The sequence below is a fragment of the Callorhinus ursinus genome, unplaced genomic scaffold, assembly GCF_003265705.2.
Source record: "Callorhinus ursinus isolate GAN/ISIS: 27379988/994484 unplaced genomic scaffold, GSC_fseal_2.0 scaffold88, whole genome shotgun sequence".
NCBI classification, from domain to species: domain Eukaryota; kingdom Metazoa; phylum Chordata; class Mammalia; order Carnivora; family Otariidae; genus Callorhinus; species Callorhinus ursinus.
Window position 1 is genome coordinate 2,521,944 of NW_027397150.1, and position 23,471 is coordinate 2,545,414.

General features: G+C 42.9%; 1 protein-coding gene and 1 pseudogene across 3 annotated transcripts; one reads left to right on the forward strand and one right to left on the reverse strand.

Moving 5' to 3' along the window:
- Positions 1-1,136: 1,136 nt before the first annotated feature.
- On the reverse strand, positions 1,137-19,895 carry CD48 (CD48 molecule). 3 transcript variants are annotated; one of them, XM_025860641.2, is made up of 5 exons: positions 19,841-19,895; positions 16,635-16,724; positions 7,070-7,369; positions 3,217-3,483; positions 1,137-1,518 (listed from the first exon to the last, which is right to left on the reverse strand). In XM_025860641.2, exons 2-5 carry the CDS (start codon positions 16,636-16,638, stop codon positions 1,439-1,441), a joined length of 651 nt encoding a protein of 216 aa, XP_025716426.1. In that variant the 5' UTR covers positions 16,639-16,724; positions 19,841-19,895; the 3' UTR covers positions 1,137-1,438. The 3 variants fall into 3 exon arrangements, with proteins under 3 accessions (XP_025716426.1, XP_025716427.1, XP_025716425.1); XM_025860642.2 differs by lacking the exon at positions 19,841-19,895 and adding an exon at positions 19,351-19,489; XM_025860640.2 differs by lacking the exons at positions 16,635-16,724; positions 19,841-19,895 and adding an exon at positions 19,351-19,713.
- Positions 5,783-5,970, forward strand: LOC112814888 (small ribosomal subunit protein uS14-like; annotated as a pseudogene).
- Positions 19,896-23,471: the final 3,576 nt, after the last annotated feature.

The window sequence follows — 23,471 nt, forward strand, 5'->3', positions numbered from 1 at the left end:
CTAAATAGAAAGGGAGCTGAGAAAGGTAGCTTTTCTAGTGGCCCATGTATTAGTCAGGGTTCTCCAGAGAAACAAACCAGTAAGAGCTACACACACACACACGCACACACAAAAAGATTTATTATAAGGAATTGGCTCATGCAATTATGGAGGCTTATAAGTCCCAAGGTCTGAGTCATCAGACTGGTGACTCAGGATTGGTGATGGCATCTGAAGGCAGGAAAAAAATCCAAATGTCCCAGGTCAAAAGCAGTCAGGCAGAAGGAATTCTTCCATACTTAGGGGAGGGAGAGCCTATTCACACCTTCACCTGATTTGATGAGGCTCACACACATTAGGGAGGATAATCTGCTTTACTCAGGCTACTGATTCAAATGTTAATCTTATCCAGAAAACCCTCACAGACACACACAGAATAATGTTCGGCCAAACATCTGGTCACCTCTGGGGCCCGGTCAAGTTGACACATAAAATTAACCAGGACAGCCCAGGAGGAAAACGTGAGGTTGGTGAGCACACAGCGTGTTTTGACACAGAGGAGGGCTGGATGGCAGGGAAGGCTGGTTTGATGTAGACAAAAAGTGATCTGTGATGGGACAGTTCCCTGAAGGGGGAATACATCCTTGAGTGGCCCTCTCAGCTCCAGGCCCATGAAAGCCTTGGAGGAGAGGAACACACAAAAGAAATCCCAGGTGTTCCGTCAGTGCTGGGCCTGGGGGTTCCTACCTTCCTGTAATGGAAGACCCTAGTGAGAACATTTTGTTATCTGATGGTTTTATTAGATCCCGTGACACAGGTAGGACTTGAAGAGTTGCCCACAAAGGAAGTAGTGGTGCTCGGCTCCCCAGGAAAGGCTTGGGAGGGACCCTTTTTATGTGGCAAAGCTGCATGCTCACTCCTGAGGGGTAAGCCTGAACCCATATTCCCAGGAAACCTAAAGAGCATGCTCCTCAGAGAGGAGGCCAGAACTTGGGGGGGGGGGGGGGGGGCAAAGCTAGAAGGAACCCCAGGAGATTTGGCATGGATGTGGGACCAAGAGTCAGAGATGGCACAAATTAATTCTTCAGACACAACAACATGTTGTGTTGGATCTTCCCCTTTGTCTGGGCCAGTGGAGCAGACATTGTCTGACAGTCTGACGTTGATGGTCACATCCTTTATTTAAACAAGGAAACATTGCATAGTGTGGTCACATCTTTTGGCGGGAAAAATATATGTGTATCTATGTATGTGTGTTGGAAAATAACTAGGAGATATAAAATAAAGTATTAACTGTAGTTTTGAAAAAGTTAATTTGAAAATGCTTGTAGATGCTTCAATAGCACACTTGCTACCATCCCGTGTAGCCAGAGCTCCTGTCTTGGTTAACAGCGCGGTTGCTGATGAAGGCAAGACCCAGCTGTCTTGAAGTTTCACTCTTGAGTTGGAAGAGCTTGTCTCAGGTCCATATGAGGCCAGGAACAATGGGTACCATGACCATTAGCCATGTTGCAACCCAAGCTACTCCAGAGGATCTGGCTGAAAGAGCAGGAAAACTCCAAATGCTTAGGTGTCTTGACTTTAGGGAAGGTAGGACTCCTTCCCCTCTCCATTTCTCCACCCCACATCCCATCTATACCAAGAGGGGAAAAGAGAACGAAGGGGAAGACTGATAGGAAGGGAAGGGGAGAGAAGGCATAAGAACAGAGGGGATGGAGGAGAGGACAGGAGAGGAAGCAGAAAATAGAAAGAAAAGGGAATGAGTGATACAGTTGGGAAGGGAAATTAGGGGTTCTTTTCTAGGATAATTTGGACGGCTGGAAAGTGACAAGATGGGCTTAGCCCTTCCAAAAAAGGGCCTTATTATTGTTTTCATCCTCGCTGTAGATGAGCGGTCACCCTCATTTTATAAAGGACGGGGATTATGTCTCTTCCTTTTTCTGGATCTCAGGACATGGTGTTGATATAAAGGTGGGCTCATGGTCAGACACTGAACTGTTGCATAGGGTCTGTGGTAGCAGGAGAGACCAGAAGAGGCATGGCCAGGCAGGTGGGAAGAATAAAGAAGAGTGTACAGGTTCCATAGTCCGCGTGCAGGAACAGAGGTGAAGAAATCAGCACGGTGGGAGAGTAGACCAGGTCCAGGAAGACCATGAAAGATCAGGGCCTCTGGGGGCCATGGTTCCTAATGCCTGGCATGACAGGGAACTCAGGTAAATGTTGGCACCACAGACATGAGTTATTCTAGAAGGATATGGTTATGTATACTTGGGGATATGGTTTCAGGGGTGTGGAAAGTACAAGACCCAGAATGCTGGGTTTAGTAATCTAAATTTATCGAGGGGTCCCCCAAGCCCCCAGTGTCTCCAGAATTGAAGGAACTGGTTCTAATTTAAGTACCATTCACTGAAGACCTGTTGGGCACTGTTCGAGATAGGGTATCTGTCCTGTCTCATTTAGTCCTCATAACAGCATGAGGTAAGAATTACCATTTTGTCTGTTATTTAAGAGGGATACAACTTGGAGAAGGACATGACTTGGAGAAGCTAAGTCACTTGCTTAGCTATTAAGTGACAATCCCAGGATTAACCCCAAGTACCTAACTCCAAAACCTATGAGCTTACTGCCCAATCCTGGTGTAAGCTTGACAGAGAGCCAGCAGTGATGCTCAAGTGCGTGGGTCCTCCCAAGAGACAGAGAAATCTGAAACATGAAACCCAGAGTCTGTCTTTCTAAAAAGCAGAGAGTCTCTGCCTTAGGATAAGGTCCTCACTCTTGTTCACTACTTGTTCTTACTTGTTTTCATCTACTTGGCCCTTCTTTCTTTTGCTGATTTAGGCTGTCTGCCAGAAACCCCTTCATGTACCTGTTCAACTGTGTCTGGTCTGCTCTCCCACTTGGGCTTTTCTCCTGCTCGACCCTGACAGCTCAGATTGTCCTACAATTACCCAGGCCTCAGATTCTAGGACCATGCATTGTTAGAGCAGGGTAGGAGTGCCAGCCACCCCTTGCAGGTGAGGACAGAGAGCTCCACAAAAGCCAAATAAGCTTGCTGAGAGCTGGCGGCAGAGCCCAGGGTAGAACCCAAGTCTCTCAGGTCTCACAGAGGCCTTTGGGATCTTCCATCTGAGCAGGAGACTGAATAGTATCCCCACACCTTTCTTCATTTCATGCAAAAGAAAACTAGTTACCCTAGCTCCCCCCCCCCCCCGTCGCTCCCTGGGGAGTATTTCTTACCTAGTTTACAAGGTAAGGTGAAATAGACAGTATCATTTTTGCTGCTCACAGGATTGCTCGCTTGGCAGGTGTAAAACTTGGAGTAGTTTTGTGGCTCAACGGTGATTTCAAGCACAAAATTCTGGAGCCCTGTTGAAAAGGGTCCTAAGTCCCCATACCAGGTATAGTTTATGGACTGGTTTGGGATCATACATGACAGCTGCAGATGACAGCCATTGTTCACTTTCTGTGTCTTCCGGATCTCTATGTCAGGTTTAGGTACAGGATCTGAAGATGAGGAGGATGTTGTAAGATGAGACAATGGGTTTATGCATTTATGAGGCAATTACGCTTTGAGAGTTTAACCAATAAAATACAAAGGAAACTAGGGAGGGGCGCTGAGTGCTGCAGAAAGTGGTGTCATGGAGAAGAGGCCCCTACAGGGGGAGCCAGTGAGCAGCTTTGATCTCTGGAGGTTCAGACTGGAAGGGCTACTCCTTGGGGGTGAAGCTAAAATGGATCCAGGAGGGGGAGCCATGCACCCAGAAACAAAATGGGGTTATGACTATCTGTGGGCCAGAAAGAGCAGCAAAGATCTCCTGGGGTCAGATTTAGTATCCCAACTGTCTGAGCTACGTGAAATTTCTTCTCCAGCACTGGCCCACAGTTGGCACCGTGGCCCGCCTGTCCATCAAGAGCTCTTGGACTCAGATTCAGCAAGAGTCCTGGGGTAGGAGGTACAGAGCAAAGCCCTCTCCTGGATTCTGGAAGAGCTACAGAGAAGAACTTCATGTAACCCCCAGCACACATTAGCGTGATGAATAGCACTGTGTCTGTTAACTTTGGTATCTCAGGGTTTACCACAGTGCTTACCAGATAGAAATCTGTAAGTATCTGATGAAAGGATTGGATGGATGGATGGATGGATGGATGGATGGATGGATGGATGGATGGTTGGATGGATGAATGGATGGATAGGTGAGTGGATGGATGGATAGATGGATGGATGGGTGAGTGGATGGATGGATGGAGCAGTTATGAGATACAAAGGACAAAACAGTAGCTTTGGAGTAAGACCAGCCTCGGTCTTGGAATAGGCTCTCATGGAGTGACAGTATCAAAATAATTAACCCCTTGAATTTTCTTCTCATGGGTAAACTGACTCTACCTCATAGCACAGTGTTAGTGAGATAAAATGGCATTGTCTATGGGGAAGTACTTCTTGCAGGGTGCAAGTGTTCTATGCGTGTCGGAGGTCATCTTATCACCGATGTTGTCCTGCCACCAGATGGGATGAAAGGTAATCCCAGCATCTGCTTTTTCCTTTGTCAGGGCCACTTTTTCTGAAACCCTCTGGGCCTTTTCATTCTGGCCATGGGTAAAACACCTACAGAATCAGTGCTGCTCTGGTGTCAAAGGATTAAACGTGCCAAGAATTGACGAGATCAGAGCTCCCCTCTGGCTGCAAGCGTGTGGTGGGCAATGGCAGTTTCACCTGCCTGGCCTCCTGAACTCTAGAACCATCTCCTGAGTGAAACCCCCTGAGATTGCTGGACTTCCCCTCCATGCTTGAACTGAGCAATTTTTGTACTATTTTCTGCCATTTCCTGTGGTCTAGCCTCTTGTCTTGTAACATCTTCCACATTTCACATGGCGAGCAGCACGTAACTGTGTGCTTTGTGGGTGGGGCTCATTGAGCCAGCCAGTGTCGTCTGGCTCTAAGATGCCTTACTAGAGCTATCAGAAATTCAGGGGCTATACTGAAGAAGGAGCTTGCAGCTAATCCCATCCTCAGGGTTTTATGTCCAGGCAGGTGTGCTTACAGTCACACCAGTTTGTGGAATTTAAAATATTCAAGAATGTTGCAAGCAGATTGTGAAACCATTTGTAACTTGGAGTTGGCTGTGGTGGGAGTATTTACCACAGAAATTAGTAAATGATACAAAGTTGGGCTTTTCCTAACACCGCCGTAAGAGACTTTGAATCTTTTCCTTTTCCCAGGACTTCCCGAATTTTCAGGCCATGTGACTTGGAGGAAGTACGTGAGAAGAAGGCTCCAGCCTCTTAGAACAGGGACCATTGAGCTGGTGGGTTGTAGAAGACACTCTTCATTTACACTGTTTGGGGGTAGAAAGATTACAGATATTTTCTGAGTATTTTCTAGAGATTTTGTATTTGTATTTTTGGTAATCATGTGGTAGAAGGAAACTGCATGATAAAATGATTTGGTTTGGGAAAAACCCCTTGTTTTCATTTTTGATGTTTCACTCCCATTTTCTACTTTGATTCTCATAATATCCTAAAAGGAAGATATAATTGTCTTCACAATATGAGGGCCCCGAGGCTCTCGGGGAGACCCTGTCTTGGATGTCTGCCCTGCCCCTCTTCTCTAATTTTTGCCTACCTCAACACCACAGAGGCCTCCCCAGGAATCATGTTTCTGCCTTAAAATCTGACACTTTGGGCCATAAATATTTTGATCAGGTATGCATACCTGAGCCAAGTTGGCTTAATCAGTTTCTCCCTTTAAATTCTGAGAATTTAAACCAAGAGTTAAAAAGTCTAGGCTTTGAGCCTTTTGCCTCGTTGCATCCGAGAGAGCAAGATGGGTCACCAGCAGCTGTACTGGAGCCATCCGGGGAAATCTGGCCAGGGTTCTCGTTCTTGCCGCGTCTGCTCAAACCGGCACGCTCTGATCCAGAAATACGGCCTCAATATGTGCCGCCATGTTTCCGTCAGTACTCGAAGGATATAGGCTTCATTAAGCCGGATTAAGTGAACTTCCTTGAATTGGTCATTCAAGATAACCTACGTTAACTGCAGATAACCACGATACCTACTTTAATGTCAACTCATTGTACATAAAATAAAAAATACTCCAATTATGAGTGCTTTAATGTGAATGGAATGGTCAATTGATTATAGAAATCTCCTATTTTTAAAAATGTACTATTTTCTCAACAGTTCATCTTCAACATATGTGGCTTAATTTCCTTCAGTTATATAAAAGTACTCATGCTGAACTCTGAAAAAAAAAAGTCTAGGCTTTGAGAGGTAAGTCATGTACGTGGCAGGGATCAAAAGAGGCACAGTCCACAGATTGCTGAGGCTGGGGACTCTGGGTTGGCCCTGGTCCTCATTCTTCCTCTTGTTCAGCCCTTCTTAACTCTTCTCAGTTCCTTGAATTGCTTTAAATAGTTCTAGTTTCTTTAATAGACTCTTTTTTTTTTTTTTGCTAAATTTACATCAAATTGGCTTCTGTTACTTGCCATCAAAACAAACTTACCAAATATGGGCACAGAGACGTTACGACCTTTCTCCAAGGTCACACAGCTAGGAAGTGAGCTAGCAACCGAGGTTTTTAACCCAGGTCTGTCTGATTCCAAGTATAATATCCTAGTCCTTATTCCACACATACCGGTTAGGCTGGAGCTATGAGTGTAAGTTTATGTCCCATCCATTTTGAAAAATAAAAAAACCCTCCTTTAATAGCTCCTGCCCCATCCTGTGTCTCTTATAACTTTTTCCTTAAGTCTGATGAAGTCTGTGTTCAGGTATATTATTAAGATGAGCTCAGAACTGATTTGGGTTGGTCACAGGAGAGCATGAAGAGACCAGAGAGGAAATCATTTCTATGGTTTTCCCTTTCTTCACATCTCAGACACTAACATCAGAAGAACTTTTAAATGTCCCAAGGCTATCAATTTTGGTTCTGCTGGCCCAACCTCACTCCCCAGAGGAACTGGCTCCAGGAGAAATGAATGAAGCCTGTCCTGAGATTTCTCTATCCTCCTCCCAGAAAGGGCCCCCATGTGCCCTAGGAAACCTCCCAGTGGTCCATCCAGGGCCCTAGAGTGGGACTCCCCAAACTCACCATGTACCTCCAGTGAGATATGCCAGTCCTTCTCTGTCCCAGACTCATCCAACACCCTGAGGATGTAGGTGCTGCTGTCCTCTTTCTGGACATTATAGATGCACAGTGCATGGCTTTGATTAAGTCGCACCCTGTCCTTAAACTTAGACTTGAAGAAGCTAGTCCTGTTGGACTCCCATTCTAGAATCTTCTGATTGGTGGTGTAAAGCCAGGTGAGTTGTTTGTAGTTAGCAGGCAAACTGGAGATTTGCAGACTCACATTGCTGCCTGAGATGGCAGTCACTGGATGTTCCGAATGATCTGTCAATGAGAGTGACAGCCTTCTTAGAGAGGGCAGAGGGGCCCAGCAGCCAAAGCTTTCGCCTGACCTGGTGGGACAGGGAAGAGAGAAGAGGTTTCTGCTTGGAAACAGTAAGTATGGTCTTCACCAGAGGGTCTGCCCTCTGATCAGGAATTCAGTAAAAGTTGGAGCTTGAGGGTGGGTAAGGGGGTAGGGCATGTTGCTGATAATCCTTCTAGTTCTGCCCCAGAAGATAAAGACAAAGGACACTGATGCTGGCCCCGACACTCTCCCTTGCTTTCATGCCAGTAGATTTTCAAATAAAATGATGACAAGTCACATCCCCTCTCTGGGCTTGTGTTCCCTGTTGCTTCGATTTACTTCTCTAGCAGTAGGCAGGAAGTGGAGAAGAAACAAAGTTTGAAGTGAATGGAAGCCAGAGCTATTCATTAGCAAAGTATTATAGAAGCATGAAGGCATTTCATTAATAAAAATAGTATGCTATTTTTCTGGCATTCATAGTATTTCTCAGCTTTTTAAAACTTGTAATACATTGGGGTTTCTTTTCTCATTCTAACTAAATTCACTTTTATTCCTATTTGTGTTTGCTGTTCTGTTCTTTTTTCATGAGGGTGCCAAAGCTTGTCTGGTTAAGGCAAAGAAAAGATGACAGCAGGAAGATGCAAGATGAAGGGAGGTGTGTTGACTCTTTGTGGAGGAAGAAGAACAAAGGAGGTGGATATAGTTAGGTATCTATATATAGGCTAAGAAAGAACAGTAGAAAGAAGCTACCTATAGAGGAAAAAGGAAATACGACCTATATTATTCTGACCTCATCTACTGTCACACAAAATCTCAGTAATATTGTTCAATATCATATATACATCCAGCTGTTCACTTTCCACAAATCTATCATTTCCAAAAAGCATTCTCTTCAACTAATAAAAGATTGAAAATGAATTTAAAAAAAGATTGAAAATGCCTGTGTCCCCAGGGCTTTCAAGTTTCTATTTATTAATCCTTCCCACCATCCATCTCTGCCTTCAACACTTTACCGAGCACTTATCCTGTGCCTAGTGCATATGCAGACATACTTAGGCTTTCATTGTCACAGTGCCTCTGATTCCATTCCACACATTATCATCTCTGTGACAAAAACAATTCAGTGCCAGTAACGGTATTTGAACCACCACTAATGTGCCTGGCACTGCGTGAGGCTCTAGCATCAGCAATACAGATGGAAGCTCTAGCCTCTTGGAGCATGCAGCCCAGCAGGACATTCTCTTCAGGATTTTAAAATCACCGAACATATATTCTAGATTTGTTCTCATTCTGTTACTTGTTTCCATGTGAATTAATAGAAGTAGTGACAATAGACAGCCTAGATCAGTGTTTTCCAACCTTGGCACTACTGACATTTTAAGCCAGATAAGTCTCTGTTGTGGGAGCTGTCCTTGTGCATTGTAGGATGTTCAGCAGCATTTCTGACCTCTGCCCACTAGAGACCAGTAGCACTTCTCCAGATGTGATAATCAAAATGTCTCCAGGTATCGCAAATGTCCCACCCCCATTCTGGGTGAGAACTACTGGCCTAAGTCATCCTTGGCAGACTCCAGTAAGTGTCAGACATATGCTCAGGAAGACAGCACAACTTACAATTAACCCCTTCTTTTATTTCTCAGTAAGAAGTGATGGCCAACCACCAAAATGACCTTTTGGTAATCATACACATAGGTAGTGAAGAAGAGAGGAAGGAAAGATACAACATCCCGTGCATGTCTATATCTTAGCAATCATGTTATATTGAAATGATCTGTTTAATGTCTACTACCTGCTTCTATCACCAGACTATAAGTTTCCTAAAGACAACAAATGAGTCTTATGAGTCTAATTCATTTTCCATTATAGTGTGATAGTTAAGAGCATGGGTTCTGAAATCAGACTGCCTTGGTTCAAATCCTGGCTCTACCACTTGCTAGCTATGTAAACTTGAGCATGTTACCTAATCTCTCTGTCTTTGTTTTGGTTATTATCTCATAAAGTTTGTAATGGTTAAGTTTATGTGTCAACTTGACTGGGCTAAGGGGTGCTCAGATAGCTGGTACAACATTATTTCTGGATGTGTCTGTGAGGGTGTTTCTGGAAGAGATTAGCATTTGAACTAGTAAACAGAGTAAAGATGATCACCCTTACCAATGTGGTAGGCACCATAACCCAAAAAGAACAAAAAAGCAGAGGAAGGGCAGATTTACTCCTTGCTTGAGCTGGGACATCCATCTTCTCTTACCCTTGGACATTAGTGTTCCTGGTTCTTGGGCCTTGGACTTGGACAGGGACTTACACTATTGGGTCTCCTGGTTCTTGGGCCTGCAGATTTGGACTGGAACTCCACCACTGGCTTTCCTGTGCCACCAGCTTGTAGATGTCAGGTTGTGGGACTTCTCCATATAGAGAACTACACAGTATGGGTTATGCTTCCATAATTGCATGAGATAATCCTTCATAATAAACCTCTTTCTATATATTTATATATAGACTATTTGCTCTGTTTCTCTGAAGAACTCTAATACAGAGTTACATTAATAAAATGCTTAGAATATAACTTAATACAAATAATCAATTAATACAAATAAAGTGCTTAGAACAATACTTGGAAGATTAGTAAGCATTCAATAAAGGTCATGTATTGTTTATTATTATTACCTACATTATTTTTTGGATCCATAACACCTAGTTCTATGCCTAAGTTATTAAGATGTTTGACAACTGCCTGTTGAACTTATTTTATTATACCAAAACAGTGGTAAAATAAGGACTAGACTAATGATACATTTTTTAGAAATGGATGTTCATATGTGAATCCGAAAGACTGAAGAATGTGAAAGAAGGGGCCTAAAATCCAAAAAATTGTAGCAGCTCCTCAATCAGCTTTCACTTGTACCCTAATGGTCTAAAAATAAAAGGTGTCAGCATGCACAAGAGATAACACAAAACCAGGTCACTAACCTAGGACATGTGCTGGGACCTCTATCAGAACAGACAACTTCCCTAAAGCTTCTTTGGGGTGGGAGAAAGAAGGATGTATCCAATGCGAAAGAATGAAGACTACACAGCACATAGACTCAAGTTAAGATCCAGGCCCATTATACCTTGCATCCTTTCTCTTTGTGAGAATGGAATCTGCTTTATAAGGACAAAGAGATCATGTCTGGCAAGGGTATTTCCAACATGCTCAAAAGAACTTCAAAAATTTAGTGTGAGGGATAGGGAGAAACCATAGCAGACACATAGTCCCTAATTTTGTAAGCTTCTCAAAGATAAAGACAATATCTTGCTCTATTTTGAATCTCCACAATACTCGGTTGATATTTAGTATTTAGTAGACAATGAATAAATGGATGACAGTGACAAAATGTTTACATAAGTGCTCCCAGTCTTCTTCTTTCATGACCTCCTGCTAGTCAAAAATATTTTTTGTATTTTTACTTTCCACTCAGCTTCTCCCTCTTGTTTACTTCTTAAGAAGTAAATCAGTTTGGACTGATGAGTAGGGAGGAAAGGAAGAGATAAGCAAATACCAAGGCCACTCAAGCCAGTTTAGAAATAGGGGTGCTAGTGCATTGGGGCTCAGAAGAGTAAGACTGTCTGGGCAGCAGATGGATGGGATGGTTTGAGAAGACTGAAGAGGACAGGAAAGGTGGGTGTAGGAAATGTTACCGTGTTTATAAATTGGATTTCCTTTAACATCTTTTGAGAGACTGTAAGTAGAAATTTGAGTTACTATTTAGTTACTTATGACCAATGAATTGTGCTTCTTAAATATGAAAATGTGCCCAAACTGGGCCAGGGGAGCCCTGTCTTATGGCTGGATCCTGATAATAATAAATGAATAAAATCAATAATAAATGAATAAAAGGTGACTATTTTTTAATTTTTTTATTAGGTTATGTTAATCACCATACATTACATCATTAGTTTTTGATGTAGTGTTCCATGATTCATTGTTTGCATATAACACCCAGTGCTCCATGCAGAACATGCCCTTTTTAATACCCATCACCAGGCTAACCCATCCTCCTACCCAAGATGACTATTATGACAAAGAAAGCAGAGGCGCAGTGGAAGAGGTGCCCAGGAATTCTCAAAAAAAAAAAAACAAAAACCCAACAACATAAAAATGTGTTGGATATGGCATTCAAGTTTTCCGATATCGAAAGTCAACGCAAAGCAGCTAAAAGAAACCTTGAAATATCAATCCAGCAGCCTCAGAAGGGCTGAGATCATGCTTGAAAACAGAAAATGGAACAGTGAATTTTGTTTTGAAATATCTAATGAAAGGGTGGCCTGGAAGAGCAACATGAACCTGAAGATAGAAGCAGTAGAAAGAACGCTTGACTGACCATTTAAAAAGGGATATAAGATATTCTAGTCTTCTGAAAGAATTCTATAATTCATTCACAAGTTAAAGAAGAAATATGGATTAATTTTACAAATACAGATTGCAAAATTAATGCAGAAATGGAGTAATACAATTTGGGTTATCAAGATGGTGGTTTAATCTGCTAATCGTCTACTAAATTCAGATAAATTAATATCTTTCTTTTTTCTTTTTTTTAAAGATTTTATTTATTTATTTGAGAGAGAGAGAGAATGAGAGACAGAGAGCACGAGAGGGAAGAGGGTCAGAGGGAGAAGCAGACTCCCTGCTGAGCAGGGAGCCCGATGCGGGACTCGATCCCAGGACGCCAGGATCATGACCTGAGCCGAAGGCAGTTGCTTAACCAACTGAGCCACCCAGGCGCCCAAATTAATATCTTTCTTATCTATAATATATTTATGTGGGGTTTTTTTTAATTTTAAATTGACAAAATCTTGATTTGTCTTCCTAACAATTGCGTATGGTCAAAGGCAGGGGAAATAACTGTAAAGAAAGTTAGGAAGCATCGTAGGAAGAAGTATTCGGTTATGTGTCTGGATGCATAGGATAAAGTAACTGTGTTTACGTGCAGTTTACAATAAAAAATGAAGCAGCTCTTTCCTGTGCCTAGCCATGTTTCCTGTCTGTAGAAAAGCAAAACTAAAATGGGGAAGGAGGGAACCAGATCAAAGAAAGTGATCATTTCCTACCAAAGAGTCTACCCAGGAAAGTGAAAGAGGTCCTAGAGAACAAGTTCTCATCACTCTAAAATCAAGTCACATGGCTTCTAGTAAAACTATTAAGGAAGAAATGATGTGAGTTTTAAAGATACTAATATGGAGTTACCAAGAGCTCTTTGATGAGCTCAACCATTTAACTAACTTGTATAACCTTTTAAGGAAGTAATATTTAAAACTGAAGTATAATTGACATACAACATTATATTAGTTTCAGGTGTACACCATAATAATTCAACATTTGTATACATTGTAAAATGGTCACCACCGTAAATCTGGTTTGATGACTTTCTGTAGTGTTATGCTTAGATTCCCTTTTCACTACCTTTTGTGGATCTATTACAAATTTTTGCTTTGTGGTTAACCATGAGGCTCACATATGTCATAACAGTCTACTTTAAGTGGCTAGCAAGTTAATTTTGAATGCATTCTAAGACCCTGCATTTTTACTCCCCTTTACCACATTTTATGTTGTTGATGTCACATTCTACATCTTTTTATTTTGTGCATCCCTTAACTAATTATTGCAGTTAGTTATTTTTTTACTACTTTTCTCTTTTAACCTTCATATTAACTTTGTAAGTGATTATTCCACTACCTTTACTATATATTTACCTTTACCAGTGAGACTTTTACTTTCATGTTTTCTTCAGCTTAAAGAAGTCCGTTTAACATTTTTTTTAGGGCTGCTTTAGTGGAGGTGTATTCCTTTAGCTTTTGCTTGTTGGAAACCTCTTTATCTCTCCAATTCTGAACAATAATCTTGCCCGGTAGAGTATTCTTGGTTAGAAGTTTCTTTCTTTCAGCACTTTGATTATATTATGCCACTCCCTCCTGGCATGCAAAGTTTCCAATGAGAAATCTGCTGATAGCCTTTTGGGTGTTCCCTTGTATGTAACTAGTTTTTTTTTTTTTTTTTTTTTGTGTTTAGGATTCTCTCTTTACCTTTAACTTTTGACATTTTAATGTCTTGTTGTGGGTCTTTCTATGTTTATCTTATTTGGAAATCTCTGAAATTCCTGGATCTGATGTCTGTTTCCTTCCCCAGGTTAGAAAAGTTTTCAGTCATTATTTCTTCAAATAAGTGTTCTGCCCCTTTCTCTCTCTCTTCTCCTACTTGGAGCCCTATGATGCAAATATTATTCCACTTGATGTTTTTCCATGGGTCCCTTAAGCTATCTTCACTTTTTAAAATTCTTTTTTCTTTTTACTGCTCTGCTTATGTGAGCCCTGTTTTCCAGCTCACCGATTATTTCTTCTGCATCATCTAGCCTGCTATTGAACCCCTCTAGTGCATTTTTCAGTTCAATTGTCACATTCTTCAGTTCTGTGACTTCTGTGTGGGGTACTTCCTCATATTTTCTCTTTGTTGAAGTTCTCACTGTGTTCATCCATTCTTTTCCTGAGTTCAGTGAGCATCTTTATGGCCATTCTTTGAACTCTTTATCAGGTTATTTATCTCTGTTTTATTAAGGTTTTTTTTCCTGGGATTTTGTCTTGTTCTTTCATTTGGAATATATTCCTCTGTTTCCTCATTTTGTTTTACTTTCTGTGTTTGTTTCTATGTGTCAGGCAAAACAACTACCTCTCTCAGTATTGAAGGGGTGGCCTCTGTAGGTGATAAATCTTATTATTTAACCCTGCCCTAGTTCTTGGTTGTCTCTTGCACTGTCTCTGATTACTTCAAACCCATGGAGCCCAGAAACACAATCCCCCTGAACCGTCAAAGAGGGTGTCAAGGGGCATCCCTTATGTGAGCTGTGTGTGCCTGCTGGTTTGGAGGGATTATGGAAGGTGGGAAGGGAGCAGGACACTAGCCCACTAAGGAAGTTGCATGAGAGGGGAGAACTGCATTAGCAGCACAACAGAGCAGGTGCTAGCAGGTTAGAGTGAGTGCAAAATGGCACCCAACAGCACTAGCAAGCTAAAGACAGAACATAAAAATGACACCCACCAGCACCTCCATTCCTGGATAGAATCCCAACAAGCTTTTGTCCTTGTGGAAGACCCTTTACAATCAGCAAATTAATCTCCTTCACATATGATATAGGCTCTTTTCAAACTGTGTTTCTGTGCTAAGTCATAAAATTGAGTGAATCTGCATGTGAGCCCTTCAAGAGTGGAATCCCCATTCCCTACAGTCCTACGGTTCTCCTGGGTATAAGCTCCATTGGTTTTCAAAGCTAGATATTTGGGGGAGAGCTTGTACCTCCAGTGCAGGTCCCAAAGGTTGGGATGCCTGATATATTTGTGGGAACCCTTCTCAATGGTGGGGTGCCATGCCAAGGATGGGATTTTAGTGATACTGCTTCTCTGCCTCTCCTAACCATCTCGATGTGGCCCTTTTATCCTTTGTTGTAGAGTAGCTGTTCAGCTAGTTCTCAGGTTCTTTTTGGAGAGAATTGTACTGTATGTAGTCTTGGATTTGTGTCCATGGAAGGAGAGGAGTTCAAGATCTTACTATGCTACCATCTTAAACTGCCTCCTATCTTAAGGAAATAATTTGGCAATGGATATCAGGACCCCAGATTTTGTCATGGGTGACAAGAGTATTATTTCCTGAGATGGGAAGACTAATGAGTTTACTAGGCCAGATTGCAATGGGTCAAGAACTCAATGGAAGGCGAGGGAGAGGAGACAACAAAAGTAAACTATTTCAGTGTGAATGGGAAGGAAACTGATAGGGCATTGTGTAGAGGGACATGAAAGGTAAAAAGAGGTTTTTGGTTTTATTTTTTAGTTTTATTTAAGAAGGAAAAAGACAAGTTATGATAGGTCAAGGGAAGGAGCCAGTAGAGAAAGAGACCTGGAAGAGCAAGAAGGTGACCAATGGCATTGGGCTAGAGGGGATTTAGAGCAGAGTTAATGGCCCAGGTCTTGCCTGGAAGGGGAGATACTTCATGCTTTGAGGGAAAAGAGAAGGAGCACAAGACTGTTGGGGACGTACAGAAGTTTGTAGTTTAGAGGTGGTAGACAAAAAGTTGAGAGGCTTTCTGCCTAATGATCTCCAGTCCCCATTTTTTTCAGTGAAATAGGAGGCAAATTCTTTGCTGAGATCCCAGCTTGACTGAAACAATGATTCACAACTTCCTCCCTCCCTCCGTTTTTCCTTCCCTCCATCTATCGATCCATCCATAAACACATACATATGTACATCAATTTATTCATTTATTCACTCTTCTAAAAAATGTAGAATAAGCACTTACTATGGACTAGGCTCTGTGGTAGGCACCATGCATAGAATGAAAGAGACATAGCTCCTTACCTTAGGGAGCTTCCATTCTAGTGGATACAGACAATTAATCAGATGATTCCACTATTGATGATAAGTGTTAGCATAAGGAAAATATGGACTACTAAGGGAGCACATCACTTGAATTTAGGGGTCAGGAGTGGCTTCCATAGAAAGTGTGAGTAGGAATTAGTGTAAGTAGAAATTAGCCAGGGAAAGATGAGGACCAGGAGTAATCAATGTTCCAACCAGAGGAGAAGAAAAGTATCAAGTGCTCAGAGACCCACAAAAACAAGATCCATTTAAGGAAGTAGAAGTAGTGCAGTTGATTAGAACATCACCTGGAGGAAGGGAGGAAGTGGCCATATTATCCAGTGCAAGCTTATGCTCAGGGTCTGCTGTAACTCTCTTTCACTATGGTGACCACTGATGAGTTGTTGTTTTTTTTTTTAAGATTTTATTTATTTGTCAGAAAGCACAAGCAGGGGGAGCGGCAGGCAGAGGGAGAGGGAGAAGCAGGCTCCCCGCCGAGCAAGGAGCCCGATGCGGGACTCGATCCCAGGACTCCGGGATCGTAACCTGAGCCGAAGGCAGACACCCAACCAACTGAGCCACCCAGGTGTCCCCACTGATGAGTTTTTAAAAGAAGAGTAAAATAAACAGATAATCATTTTAGAAAATTTATACCAATGGCAGTATGGTAAATACTAGACAGAGAGAAGAATTGAATTTTTTTTTAAAAAGAGCTTTTAAGCAGGATTACTACAATTACTATTGTAGTAATTGGATGAGAGAAAATGATGTCTTGATTTAGAATAAGTGGTTTGATCTGCCAGCAGAGGTGGATGGAATTAGATATATTTGAGAGAGTTTTTGAAGGTATAATTAATAGGACTTACTCATTGGATGTGACAGGCAAGGAAAAGAAATGAAGTGAAGACGGCTTCCAGAATTCTGGCTTCAGTAATTGGACATAGAGATGTCATTTACTGAGAAAGCAAACAGCAGAGGAACAGCAGATTATAAAAATGTTTTTTAAATCCTCAAATTTTTGACACTCCTTCCATCAAGAGGTGGTATCTACATCCCCTCCCCTTGGTGATGGCCTCAGTGAGTAGGAGACAGCAGAAGTATGACTCACAAAGTGAGGTTAGAAAAGACCATGCGGCGTTTGCCTACTTCTCTCGGGATACTCACCCTGAGAGGTTTGGCCACCATGTGAGAAGATCACACACACAGCTATTGTAGTATTACTTAGCCTAGGCACCAGCCACATGAGTGAAGAAGCCTCAAAGATGACCCCAAGCCCCACCATGATCTGGCTACATACACATGAGATATCCCAGGGTGCTGAGCACAGTCCACCCCCTCATTCGTGCACAAAATTTGTGATTATTATTTTAAGCTGCAGAGTTGTGGTGGCTTATTACACAGCAATAGATAGCCAGAACAAAGATGATGAATTAGATTTGGGGCATATGTTTGGAGAATCTGGAGATGTTTAAAAAGCAGTTAAAAGTTCAGATCTGTGTAATATATGGTGATTAACATAACAATAAAAAATTTTTTAAAAAAAGTTCAGATCTGTGGGTAAAGAGAGAGCTTTGGGCTCTGAAGTTTACTTATGTCCTTCCCAGGCTCTTATCTGTCTCAAATTGTGTGTGTCACGTTTGCAAAACAATTCCACATTCTTTATTTGATTTTATCTTAATAATAACCCCTTGAAAAAATGGGAAGCATATTATTATACCCATTATAGAGTTGAGAAAGCTGAGGCCCAGAAAGCTTTTATGATTTATAGAAAATCCTGTGGCCTGGAACTCAGATAAAACAAAGGTCTTCTGATTCCCAGCACATGCTGCTTCCACCGCACTCTGCCAAGTGCTATGAGCAGATGAGGAAGATGCCCAGTAGTGGAGGGTACCTGAAATCAGAGAGCTGAGAGACTCAAGCCTGAGGAGGGATGAAAGAGGAGATTTAAAAATGCTTCTCAAATTTTTCCACTAAAGTATCCCTTACCAGGGAGGAGAGAACTACTATGTCCCCAGGAAGATCTAGACATAGAGCCCAAAAGAAAGTTCTTTGAAGTCATTCATTCATGTATTTAACAATTATTTATTGAGCCCCAGCTATGTTCCAGGCACTCTGCTAAGTTTAGCACACTACAGGGTCTCTGTCTTCATGTCCTCTCAAGGAGACAAACAATCCAAACAAGCAATTCACCAATCATAATCTAGAGGCTTACAGGAGGAAGTCACATAAAAATGGCAGCCTATGGGAGGGGCAGAGGGAGAGGACGGTGCAGTGAGTCCTGGGCAGAAAACCTAGCCATAACAGAGAAAGCACCTCCTTCAAGGCAAGCAGCAAAGTTAAATGTAAATGGATATGATTAATAGGGGGCAAGTCATAAACTGGGAATAAGAGGACCATCTGTGGGCATAATCTATGCAGGAAGAGATTTAGACACATCGCCCTTGTGTCTAGAGAAAGTCCTGAAATATTCCAGTTCTCTTAGCAGCACTATCTTTCCCAAAGTTGGGTTAATATTTCATATCAGCCCCCACTCGCAAAGCCATATCAGTGTTCTGAGTTGAGTCAGCCCCACAGAGCCCATACAGCTATGAATGCCCTGCAGACATCGTGTCTCTAGATGTACACAGTCATCAACCAGATCCAAAGTACTGCCAGCCTGAGAGGTCCTGCAGGAGTGGTCAACAGGGCATGACTGAGCGTGATTGTCTCCTCTCCCTAAAAGTTACACCGTAATTTTATGATGCTGTGTTGGTTTCCTGTGCTTGTTCATTTTTACTCTTTTTTTTTTTTTCCCATAGTGGTGAGCACTAAAGCCTTTGACATGGAAAAGACCTGAGTATCTCTTAGGGGGAATAGTGAGAAAGGCAACAGCTTAACTCCCACTTCTCAGCTGACCTGAAAAGAAAGGTACTAGGAGGCGAACAGCTGTGACAGAAAGGAGCGTTAACTCAGTCCCGGGGTACATCAGCGGAACCAGAACAGCCCGTGGCAGAGGAATGACCCTTAACTCTTAACAACTAGACGCTGGGGGCTCCTTTGATACTGAGGCACCTCAGGCCTCTGCTCAGACCCTCATTCAGAGACCCTAGAGAGAGCAATCCTCTCCGAGTTTCCTTTCCTACAATTTAGATCTCTCTTTGGGACCATGACAACATCATTTACCTTTGTTCAGGACACAAACCCTTGCATAGACAGAGGTCTCGAGAATGCCTCAGGGAGCACAGTGTACAGAGCAGAAAATGTGGCAGCCGTCAATGGGCAGCTTCACTTACTCAAAATGCAAAACAAAACAAAACACAACATCTTCCCAGACCACAAAGCATGGAACGAAATCTGAGGGGCCTCCTTCCCGCTCTCCCTGAGGTCCTGTTTTTGTCATGATCCCTTGGGAAAAGAGAGGGGATGATTCTCCAAGGCTCAGGAAGTTTCCCCAACTCGCCACAGCCCTCCTACCAGCATAGAAGTATCTGCTGCCTGGAGACCACACTCCACTTTCAGGACGAAGCCCCACCCCATATCCCCTTTCCCATCTCACCTGTGCCTTCAATGCACAATCACATGCACACAACTTGTGTAAAGTACCTTGAATGCTGGTTGCCAGGAACAAATGAGGCAGCATTAGAAATTCCAGAGCCAGACACCACTCCCACCTTTGGGAGCACATGTTACTTCCCAGGAACACTACAGACAGGCCAGAACCAGGCCAGAAAGGGACTAAGGGCTCCAGAGCCCTTGAAATCATGGTCCAAGTTTACAGAAAACTTTTCGACACTCAGCAACTCATGGGTGGAGCCTGGAGACCAAAAACAGGAAGCCCCCTATCTGAGAGCACCGGGGAAGCAAAATGAAATTGACTATTTTGTTTGAATGTGCAGTTGGTTCCGTTTTCTGGAGAGAGGATCCATAGCTTCTGTTGGATTCTCAGAAGGGTCGGTGCTCAGAAAAGATTAAAGTCCAAAAAAAAAAAAAAGAAAGAAAAGACTAAAGTCTCCTGATAGAGAGTATCTGGCTTTGGTTTCCCAGGCAGGAGTCACCCTGATTAATCCAGAAGTTAAAATTAGTAGATACTCACCAAGCCTGCAGGGGATTTCCAGCCTGAGCCAACCCTAAGTCATGAGAGGAGCAGGTGACATATAAGTGTCATACAGAGCAGAAAATGGAGAAACCAGACCTCCCACACCCTAAGCCCCACCCTCAGTCTCCTCTCCTTTATGATAAAGACACTGGTTGTACCCTTACATCAGCCTATCTACTGAACATTAGCAGAAAAAGCAAGATTACTTGGCCCAAATGAATGGATTTCCCAGCCTTGTGGTCTAAGAAATTTCAGACCCATCCCTCTTAAATCTAAATGAATTATTTGTCCACCTAGGGCACTTTGGGGACCCATAAGGCAAGCCACAGTCCCTAATACAGCATATTTGTAGCTATTTCTGAATTGGAGACACTCCTGATTCAACATAGAGGAGCCCAGTAAAAACACTGCTCTCCTCAATCTGTGAACTCCTATGATAGAAGTAGTTACCCTTCCCCAAAGGAGCGGCATGGGGAAACTGAGTCAGCCCAATGCCTTAAATTGCACATGACACCCCATTCACTTGAACACATGGGAGCCCTGTGAGGCGAGAAGGGCAGGCATTATTGCTTGCACTTTATAACTGAATCTGAGTCAGACCAACGTTCAGCTCCAATCCACCCCAATTTTCAACTCCTCCCGCAGTGTGGGCTACCGTAAATCTTTGCACTAGAAGAGAACATGAGACAGGAGTAGAATGAGCTAAGTTGAAATGGAGTTAGCTAGGGATGATTTTTTTTTTAAGATTTTATTTATTTACTTGACAGAGAGAGACACAGCGAGAGAGGGAACACAAGCAGGGGGAGTGGGAGAGGGAGAAGCAGGCTTCCCGCGGAGCAGGGAGCCCGATGTGGGGCTCGATCCCAGGATCCTGGGATCATGACCTGAGCTGAAGGCAGACGCTTAACGACTGAGCCACCCAGGCGCCGTAGCTAGGGATGATTTTAAAGACAAATAAGAAAAGTTAGCTAGGGAAGGTTTTAAAGAAAATTATAAAAATTATTTTAAAGAACATTTTAAAGAAAATGTAGTTATCTAGGGAAGATTTTAAAGAAGCCTAGGAGGAGGAAGAGGCAGAGTCACAAGGGCAGAGAAAGAGAAAAGGAAGGAAGTGAACGGTGGGTGGGCTTTACTCAGACCCTGCTCCTCCCGGGAGTTTTCAAAAGGGTTTCAAAAAGGCTGTCGCCCAGTGAAGCATTTGAGGCTAGCCAGCAGGGAGTAACAACACCTGTTTCCAACCAGAGTGGAGCTCTACTCTTTCTGGCTGGCCTCTCGATGGCTCCAGTAGGGGGCAGCGCAACACTGCAGGTTGGGAGTAGGCTCCAGTTTGGACACACCTCAGGGAGACTGAAAGACAGTACCCTGGGGGCAGGCTTAACATTTAAGAGGTGAGCAAAACAAAAGAATGCTAAAGACGAAAATGAGAAGGATCCAGCAGATAGTCTAGGAGGAAATGATGTTTGAAAAAACTGTATCCAGATTAGCAGAAAGTGTATCCATTCCATTTTTTCTTTTTCTTTTTTCCCTGTTTTTCTTTTTATTTGCATCTATTTTATGCAGAACTTACTCCCGGGCCATAAGTTTTTGTTTCTTCAGTTTCTTCTGGGATATCTTTTTCTTCTGTGAAACTTCCTCTTCTGGTTTAGGAGCAATCTGCCCTTTTTCAGGAAGGATCATCTCAATGTGGCAGGGAGAGCTCATGTAGGGGTGAATCTGACCATGAGCCCTGTAAGTTCTGCGCCACATCTTGGGGGCTTTGTTCACCTGGATGTGCTCAATGACCAGAGAATCTACATCTAAACCCTTAAGTTCAGCATTATTCACTGTGTTTTTAAGCATGTGCAGTAAAATTCAGCACTCTTTTTGGGCCACCGACCCTGTGTCCAGCCCCACTGTTTGGCCTGGGCACACCTCCTAACTCCACCATTGCAGCAGCAAAGTGTAGCACACATTGCTTTTGCAAAGTGACATCCTTCAAATACTTGGTGGCTTTTCAGATTGGCATACCCTTGACAGCCTGGGCAGCTTCATGTGTGTTCTTCAAGTGAACATGAAGATTTGAGCCTCTTGATTTGCATGATTTTGTAGGGTTTTCTGGGTCAAGTGAATAACAAACATTTTCAGAGATCACCTCAAGCCGCTTAGGGGAAAAGCTATCCGTTGCATTTAGTAATTGTGTGGTCACTAGTGACCTTAATCTTGGTAAGAGCCATTTTCGGGGAAGCAGAGGCCAGAGTCTCCTCTCCCCTTCTCCTTTCTCCTCCTTCCCAATATCTATTAGGTATTTCATAAACTCTACATCATATCTGAAGATGTAGAAATGAAAACTACACTCTTGCCTGCTCTTACATGGCTCATAGTCTTGTGTTAAAATGTGGTTGTGAAATGGGGAATTATGGGGCCACATGGAAGGACCACCCAACACAAACTGTGGTCATGGGAGGCTGCTGGAAGACAATGAATAGGTATGATTCCTTTCAAGAGTAAGGGAAGTGTGTTACGTAAGGAAGATGAACATGATAACATCTGAGAAGCTGGAGAACTTGGCTAGTTCAGGAAACTGAGGATATTTTGTGTGACTGAAATAAAAGGAAGGGAAAGGAAACCAAGTCCAGCCCTAAGGCTTTGGTGCGTGCAGTTAGGAGTTTGGATTTCAGCCTGACCCCTTTCAAGGGGAGGTATGTAAAGGATTTTGAGCAGATGGGTGATATGCTTCATTCCACAGGTTAGAGAGAAAGCTGACGAAGAGGAGGATGAGACTAGAAGCAAGACACTACAAGAATCCAGCTACACAATAATGAAGGTTCAGCAGCAGCAGTGGCAGCAGTGGAGAAGTGACAGGAATAAATCAGAATCAGCAGACCTCGGCTCGATACTTGGTTTTGTATGGGGGAGGTGAAAATGGGAAAAGGAAGAGCCTGCTCACTGGCTTGGATGACCAAATCAGTGGTTGGGGACATGAGGGTAATCTCAGTATGGGATATGTTAAGATTAAGATGTCTGAAACAGACTCGAATCTGTGGATCTGGGGCTCAAGAAAGAGACCTGAGCTATGTACCATATATGTGCCATATATGAATGGTCAGCACACAAATTGTTGTTGAAGTCATACATGTACAGGAAGGATCTCTCTTGGGAAGAATATGTAAAGTCAAAAGGGGATTGAGCAGGAAATCCCACCACATCTTAGCCCATTCAGGCTATTCTAACAAAAATACCAAAGACTGGGAGGCTTGAACAACAAACATTTATTTCTCACATTCAGGAGACTAGAAAGTCCAAGGTCAAGGCACCAGGGATTGAGTATCTGGTGAGAGCCCACTCACTCGTTCATAGATGGTCTGTGCCTTTGTGAGGTGGAAGGATCTCTGGGGCCTCTCTTAAAGGACGCTAATCCCATTCATGAGGACTCCCCCCTCATGACCCAACCATCTCCTAAAAGCCCCAGCTCCCAATACCATCACATTAGGGATTAAGTTTCAACATGTGAATGGGGCGGGTGGGGGGGGGGGGATGGAACAACCCCAGACACAAACTTTCATTGAATAACGCCCTGGTAATACCAATATTTAAGGAATGGTAAAGGAAGAGGCATTTACAAAGTTTTGCTAGAAAACTGGGAAGAAAT